Below are 8,733 nucleotides of genomic sequence, written 5' to 3'. Positions count from 1 at the left end.
TGGCAGAAGAGAAGCCGGCCGGTCCGGGCAGTGCGATCCGATACTCACACAAGTCACACGCAAGTGTGACTCCAGCCTTAGGAATTGAGGACAGGATGTTCTCTCTAGGTACTTTTACTTTAAGCTGGTCCTCTTACTGATCCAACCAGACTGCAAGGGATCTAGCAGTGCAGCTTGCTGCTATTGCTGGTCTTAAGGCCCCGGAGAGGATTCCCAGGAATTTTTGAGAAAATGGTCGGCCTTTCTGGCTAGAGGATCTTTAAGAGATCTCGTGTCTTCAAAGGGCAACGAAAACATTTTAGATGCCTACACTGCTGACGCACATAGTTTTGGGGCCTTGTCCCAGTATGAAAAAACAGCTTCTTCAAATGGATATTTCCTTTTGAACGCTGAGCGAATAGAGCCCCTCTTATAGATTTTACTCAAGTCACTTGAAATCAGGGTCTGCACATTATCAATAACGAGGAAAGCACGTCACTTCTTTTGCTCCAGGCCCCCAAAAATAACATCCTGTGCAGAACGCTGAGCTTGCTCCTGAAATGCCCATGGTGGACCTGACAGCTTTTACAAGCCTACTTGTATTTGCTATAGGAAAACACTGTTGTCCCCCTGTGTCACTATCTGATGTCAAGGAAGAAAAGGAATCCAAGAATGCACACTCGCCCTCCGACTTGTCTGACTCCTCAGAATAGGGGAAGAATGCCTGGATCTTTTAAGACTATCCTTTCCTCTGCGTGACAGGAAGTTCAGGGAGCTCCTAGTGTTGAGGAGAGCCATTAGATCAAATACTGAATTTACCTTTGTATGCAGAGGATTGTGAGAAGTGTGTTCAATGAAATCGATTTTCTATACATAAGCCAGGTTTTCAGATATAACTAAGATGGCCACCGATGACATAACAGACACTACCATCAGCATTGATCCACCAGATGATGACAGACCCTCCCATCAGCATCACCATGGATCCATCCAATGACGTCATAGACCCGCCCACCAATCAGCTCATGGACTAACACATTATTCAACCCACTGACCAATGGACACATCCAAGTGTGCTCGCTGTAGAGCCGACCATGCCCCTGTCCTAGGTTATATAAAGGCATGCTCTTGAATAAATCAGGCAGTTCTGAGCCACCTCTGACCGAGGAAAGATGAATATCCGACTGTGTGTCTGATGTCATTTGTCAAGCATGCACTCGATCCACACCAATTAGGCCAGGCAGTAGGCAACACGTGATCTCTGATTAAGAGTTCACCCTAACACTAACCTTTGCCCTAATAATAAATCTTAAGTCACAAGCAAACCCGGGGGTTTCCTCACACAGGGTCTGCTCTATATATCCTTGGCAGAGTGTCTTTGGCCAGCAATTGGCTAGCTCCTGCCTACAGAGAGCGCACTCCTTGTGTTTGGATTTTGATGTACACTTCCTAGGTTTCGCCTGTATCTACAATGACAAGAAGAAGCACAAAGACCTCTTCACAAAGTGAACTTGCACAAAGATCACTTACCATTCAGATGTAAAGAGAGGGTACTAGATCAGGAGGAGGAATAATATCGCCTGACAAGCCTCCCCTGGAGTTTTGTTTTCTATTGGGTCTGCTAAAACTATGGCTTTGCGGGGTGGATCTGGTGACACTCCTCCCAGAGCGTTTCCCCCCAGACCCAGTGCCACTGCTGTCCCAACGTTGCTGAAGCTGCTGCAAGGTCTTCTGCCACTTCTGCGAGGGATGGTCTGTAGCTCAGACATAGGATGCTGCTGCTCCTGATCCATCCTGCTGGAGGAGTCAGACTGGAGCATACCACCAATCCAGCAGTCTCCCATTTTTATATATGCAGGGCGCTCGACAGTCCTCTTCAGCATGCCTCCCAGTCCACCAGGCTTAAGGGTGCTGACATTATTGGTCATGCCGCATCATCAGGGAGCACCGGTGGATACTCCCTGCATTCGCAGACCGATGACACATGGTGGTGGTTTCCAGACAAGATGATGACGACGAACATGCCCGCACACAAGAGAAGCCTCCTGAGCCCGCTGTGGCACTTCCAAAAGAGCTGCCTGTCCTGACCGACCAGGGCTGAGTAAGCTCCAACTTCTATTTCAACCACCGTTCTTCATCCAATGGTTTCTAATTAAAGGACAGGAAACAAACTGATGTGGGGAGAGGTATCACCCTTTTTATCCTTTATGTTTCCTGTCTTTGAAGGGTGGATCCCCTCTCTTGTGGTGCTGTCATGGGCGCTTGAAAAAAAGACAATGCGGTGCTATATCTTAGTGTAGTAGGTAGTTAGTATACTTATAGCGAAGAGTGAAGAATTTTGCTCTCACCTAGGAGTAGTACATACATGTGAATCAAAAAGCCATTCCAGGAGTTCCAATGTGCTGCAGGAAAATCCTCCAGTGGGGATCCAAACAGAGGAAATGCTCCAGAAAAATAGATTGGTAATAGCGTCTCTGTCTCCAATGGCAATGTAGTAGTGGATTAAGGGAGATCAATATCCCAGATTTCAATAAAAATAATTAAAACTAAGAAGATACAATGCAATGCATTTCGGCTGGGAACCAGCCTTCTTCAGGCATATAACCAGAGCTGTGGAGTCGGAGTTGTACTCAGCGTCCATTTTGGTGGAGTCAGTCAGTATAAAATAGACCGCAAATATTTCAAAAGACTGACCTGCACATCCTACAAGTGTGTATAGGTGCCAGCTGAAAAAACCTAGCAAATACAAAATGGATACAGCCGCACACTAAATGCCATCAATGTATAAGGGAACTCTGGTACTGCATTACTGCTATATGAAAAAATGAGATTTTTAGTTTATGAATTGGCCAATGCATGTAAGCCCGGAAACCAAACGGCAAGGTAAATCTCAATATTCCGGGTCCCTAACTAAAATGCCACTATCTAGGTTAAAACATCCATGTCTGGGCAGCTAGACTAAAAATCTAACTTGAAATGCCACTATCTGGACTAACCTCCATGTCTGGGCAGCTAGGACTCCTGGTATAAGGATTGTGAACACAGCCTGGTGTATAGGGCGGAGTGCTCAGTCAGAAAAAAACTCACTGCAAATATTTCAAAAGACTGACCTGCATATCCTACAAGTGTGTATAGGTGCCAGCTGAAAAAACCTAGCAAATACAAAATCTCATTTTTTCATATAGCAGTAATGCAGTACCAGAGTTCCCTTATACATTGATGGCATTTAGTGTGCGGCTGTATCCATTTTGTATTTGCTAGGTTTTTTCAGCTGGCACCTATACACACTTGTAGGATGTGCAGGTCAGTCTATTGAAATATTTGCAGTGAGTTTTTTTCTGACTGAGCACTCCGCCCTATAAACCAGGCTGTGTTCACAATCCTTATACCAGGAGTCCTAGCTGCCCAGACTTGGAGGTTAGTACAGATAGTGGCATTTCAAGTTAGATTTTTAGTCTAGCTGCCCAGACATGAATGTTTTAACCTAGATAGTGGCATTTTAGTTAGGGACCCGGAATATTGAGATTTACCTTGCCGTTTGGTTTCCGGGCTTACATGCATTGGCCAATTCATAAACTAAAAATCTCATTTTTTCATATAGCAGTAATGCAGTACCAGAGTTCCCTTATACATTGATGGCATTTAGTGTGCGGCTGTATCCATTTAGTATAAAATAGACCGACTCCTAAAATATATAATAAATTGAGTACAGCGGTTCAATGCAGAATGTGATGAATATTTTTTCATAAGTTTTTGAGAAAGTTATGAAAAGTCCTATAAATGTCTGTTCTATTTCTGACCAAAGAATCTAGGTTTTTAGTTGAGATGAATCTGTGCTGCACTTCTGCTACATGATATAAGTACATATTGAAGCTCCTCTTCTACAGATAAGGGTAAAAACAAAGACACAAAGAATGCCCAATCATCTCAAACTGCTAGAGACTCTAGAGTGAACAGGAAAGTAGGATTAAGGTAAGTACTTCCTACAGCAAGTCTAAACTTTCAATGAACAGCAAAATAATCCTTTAGAATGAGATGATCTTGTCGAAGCAGCTTCACATCTCTCTCCTATTTATCACATGCGCTGTGTTGTGCACACGCTGCAGCTGGAAATAAGAGATAGTTTGCAAGAAGGACATGCTGCAACTCTGATTGGCAAAGTGAGGAAATTGGTTATTTCTACCAGAACCCCTAAAATTGACTCCATCTTCAAGAGACGTGCCGGAAAAGGAGTAATTGTCGATCAAATCACTCGGTGAGGCAGCACTTATTTAATGATTGAGCGATTGCTTGAGCTGAAACCCTTTCTTATAGACATGCCCAACCCTCAGGTATCACTAAATGAAGACCAATTGACAGAGGAGGAAGGAATTGCTTCATCACCCATTTACAATGACTATAAAATTACAAGATGACGATTTAGCGCCCGGCATTTTCATAAAGAAGTGGGAGAACTTGCTATTTTGCCCATCCCAAAAAGGAGGTTTAATCGCAGATGGCATTGCTGCTTCAATGAAAGGGAGAGAGACACTGCTATTAGAAAATGAAATTCTTCTAGCAGCTATGTACGTGGATCCAAGTCATCGTATATTGTTAGATGATCACCAGCTTATTAAAGGAAAAGAAGCTTTGACAGAGGTAGCAGTTAGGCCGGCGTCACACAGTACGATCTATCATACGATTGCACAAGCGATCGTACCCGCCCCGGTCATTTGTGCGTCACGGGCAATTAGTTGCCTGTGTCGCACAAAGTTGTTAACCCCCGGTCACACGCACTTACCTCCCGGACGATGTCACTGTGGGTGGCGAACATCCTCTTCCTGAAGAAGGAGGGACGTTCGGCGTCACAGCGACGCCACACAGCGGCCGCCCAATAGAAGCGGAGGGGAGGAGATGAGCGGGACGTAAAATCCCGCCCACCTCCTTCCTTCCTCATTGCCGGCGGGACGCAGGTAAGCTGTATTCGTCGTTCCTGAGGTGTCACACGGAGCGATGTGTGCTGCCTCAGGAACGACGAACAACCTGCATCCAGGAATGTGACCGATATTTGGAAAATGAACGACGTGTCAACGAGCAACGATAAGGTGAGTATTTTTGCTCGTTAACAGTCGCTCGTAGCTGTCACATGCTACGATATGTCAAACGATGCCGGCTGTGCGTCACGGAATCCGTGACCCCGACGACATATCGCCCGATACATCGTAGCGTGTAACGGGGCCTTTAGGATGAGTGGACTACAGGACTGCCAAGAGCAAGAGAACTTGAATACCATATCTTCAGCCTCATCAGATGAGGAGTGTAAATTTGAAAAGTGATCGTGAAAAAGGATAAAGTGGCGAATCCCATAATTAAAATCTTCATCTTTATTCAGCAAATTTTTAAAACATCATGATGGCTGAATTATAGTCTCAACATACAACAACCAATGATCATATAGATAACTGTTAGCAATAATTACACATATGAAGATCATTTACATAATCACAAGTCACTCCAAGAATTTCTTCAAATGAATCAATACAGATACAATGTGTCATTCCCTTAGGTATATTGTGTCCAATTTTATAATCCAATATAATTCTCTCAATAAAAGTTTTCATCGTACATTTCCCCCTCTAACCTGAGCATCCATTTTCTCTATACCATAAAATGTAAAGTTATGTAGCTCACCATTATGCTTCTGGTGCTAAAATAGCCTTAACATAATAGCCTAAAAATGATTAGGTCAGATTTGAGGTCATCTATGAAGGAGGAGCTGATGGCGGCCATACCATTTCTAAGACAAAATTCATAGACTGCACATGTTATTCCGTACATTTTTGTTGAAAACAGTTTTTTTTTTTTACCACTTACTGCACAGTTTATTGCATATTTACAATTTATTAAAGTTTTCTGTGTTCTAACTTGTATCCAATAAACATATTTTATGTTCTATCTAAACAGGTAGAATAATGCATCATAATAATGACTAAAAGCCGGATGGTACCATTTAAATACAGGAAATCTATCACAAACATGAGTCATATCTGAGGGAGTTGGAGTCGTAGAGTCAGAGTCACAGTTGGAGTCGAAATCAGGGAACTTGAGGAGTTGGAGGTTTAGCTTACTGACTCCACAGCCCTGCATATAACTCAATTTATTTATATCACTCACTCATATAGCACCATTAATTCCGCAGCTTTACAGACATTGTCACCAATGTCCCCATTGGGGCTCACAATCTACATTCCCGATCAGTCTTTGGAGTGTTGCAGGAAACTGGAGGAAACACAGGCAGAACTTATAGACTCCTTGTCGGTGGATTTGACTGAAACATTTGAAAAAATGTCTGCTTTCTTGAGTGTGAGTTCTATGATGTCTAAAAAGATTTGTTATGTATATGTTTTTTTCTGTGTGAGTTTTTGGATGAGTAATCAGATGTGACTTTTGCTGATAACACTTTCCACACACAGAACATAAAAATGGCTTCTCCTTTGTGTGAATTCGTTGAGGTCTGAGAAGAGCTGATTTCTGGGTAAAACATTTCCCACATTCTGAACATGAATATGGCTTCTCCCCTGTGTGGGTTCTTAAATGTTCAGCAAGAGATTTACTGCTAGAATATTGCCCACACTATAAACATAAAAATGTTTTCTACCTTCTGTGAGTTTTTATATGTCCAACAAGATGTTCTTTCCGAATAAAACATTTCCCACATTCTGAACATGAAAATGGCTTCTCCCCAGTGTGAGTTTTTATATGTGCACCAAGACGTGCTTTCTGAATAAAACCTTTCCCACATTCTGGACATGAAAATGGCTTCTCCCCAGTGTGAGTTTTTATATGCAGGTCAAGCTGTGATTTCCGAATAAAACATTTCCCACATTCTGAACATGAAATTGGCTTCACCCCTGTGTGAATTTTTATATGAAAATCAAGCTGTGATTTCCGAATAAAACATTTCCCACATTCTGAACATGAAAATGGCTTTACCCCTGTGTGAATTATTTGATGTCTAAGAACATCCGATTTCTGGGTAAAGCATTTCCCACATTCTGAACATGAATATGGCTTCTCCCCAGTGTGAATTATTTGATGTCTAAAAACATCTGATTTTTGGCTAAAGCATTTCCCACATTCTGAACACGAAAATAGCTTCTCCCCTGTGTGAGTTTTTAGATGTTGAATAAGTTGTGATTTCCAAGTAAAACATTTTACACACTCTGGACAAGAAAATGGTTTTCCTTTGTGAATTATTTTATGTGAAATTAGAGCACACTTTTGGGTAAAACATTTTTCACATTGATTACATGAATATAGATTCTCCTCTGTGTGAGCTTTTAGATGTACAACAAGCTGTGATTTTTGATTAAAACTTATCTCACATTCTGAACAAGAGTATGGCTCCTCCCCTGTGTGAGCTCTCTGTTGCTGTTGATCACTCTGGATTTTATTTTGCTTAACATTCTGTGGTAAATCAGGAGATTGTTCAGAAGCATCAGATGATGGATCTTGGGTGTAAAGGGCTGAGGGTTTTTCTGGGATAATGACTTGCTTTTCATATGTATTCTGTATAATTCCACAATCTTCTGTCAAAAGAATAAAACAGATTTTGTCATTTTTAAACACTGTATCCTATCCTATCAGGACACAATGGGTTATATATAAGAGGTGATGCTCATCTTTCATGTAACCATGAGATTTGTTATGTGATAATAACGCTCTGCCATCTCTGTCTCTTCCTCCTCCTCCCTGGTGAGCAGCATTACCGACCCCCAGAGCAGTAATCTCCATTTGCTCCTGTTATTTGGGTTTATGTCTCCATGTTCTGTATCTGTCACACACTGACATGAGTGTAATGGATTTTTAGTAGGGATGAACGAACGATCCCTGGTTCGGTTTGCCGAACCAAACAAGGGATGCGTTCGCGAACCTTTATTGAACCGAACTCCGAACCTTTATCGAACACCATTGGATTCAATGAGAGGCCAAACTTAAGGCACAGAAAACACCTTTAGGGGGTTGAAAAGCTTCCAAAACAGCAAAAATACATTTTACAGTGTAGCACCACTGTTTTGCCCCACTCATTAGCTTCCTAGGCTATTGATAGAAAAAATATAGAGGTGGATGAGAGACAGGTGTAGGGTTGGTGCTCCCATACCCCTGCTAGTACAGACAAGACACAACTTGGACACCCATCTTGGAGTTTAGAGATTTAAAAACATTTCAGTCAGACAGCAAGACAGTGGCATCAAATGCTCCCCCATTTCTCCAGAGTGTCTTTGCACAGCAGGGAGTTATGGTCCATGCAACACACAGGATGTGGCCTGACATTTCTATTTTAAAAAGTGAGCACACAGTGACCGTGCCTTCTGCATCAGTGCATCCAGGCAGGAATAGTTCCCTAGAAATTTCTGTACAACCAGGTTGAGCACGTGAGCCATGCAATACACATATAATGTTGCCCAAGCGTAGTGTACCTATCAGATTTGCACTGTTATCGCACAAGGCCTTCCCTGGCTCCAGGTTTAGTGGAGACAGCTATTGATGAAACTGGGCCTGGATAGTTGACCACAATTCTGCAGCTGTGTTACTGTGTTCTCCAATGCATATTAATTTAAGCACTGGCAAAAGCCAACTTAAAGACCCTACTTGAAGTCTACACATTTCCAAAAATTAAGGTCAGATAACAGGAAAAGCGGCAATAATTGGCACAGACTACAAATATTCCAACTAAGCAACATGGCTGTGTGGGACCGGCCCTGGAACAGGGCC

At 42.4% G+C, this 8,733-nt stretch overlaps 1 protein-coding gene across 1 annotated transcript in view; it reads right to left on the bottom strand.

Moving 5' to 3' along the window:
* Positions 1 to 5,353: 5,353 nt before the first annotated feature.
* The window catches only part of LOC142262028 (uncharacterized), a 49,223-nt gene continuing 45,843 nt past the window's right edge, over positions 5,354 to 8,733 (bottom strand). The window contains exon 7 of the mRNA XM_075332151.1: positions 5,354 to 7,547. Within this exon, the coding sequence (XP_075188266.1) occupies positions 6,613 to 7,547 (935 nt within the window). The 3' untranslated portion in view covers positions 5,354 to 6,612. The remainder of the gene's footprint in view (positions 7,548 to 8,733) is intronic.

The sequence above is a fragment of the Anomaloglossus baeobatrachus genome, unplaced genomic scaffold (assembly GCF_048569485.1).
Source record: "Anomaloglossus baeobatrachus isolate aAnoBae1 unplaced genomic scaffold, aAnoBae1.hap1 Scaffold_2424, whole genome shotgun sequence".
Taxonomy (NCBI): Eukaryota; Metazoa; Chordata; class Amphibia; order Anura; family Aromobatidae; genus Anomaloglossus; species Anomaloglossus baeobatrachus.
The sequence above is the reverse complement of the archived record's forward strand: the minus strand, read 5'-3'. Positions and strand labels throughout refer to the sequence as shown.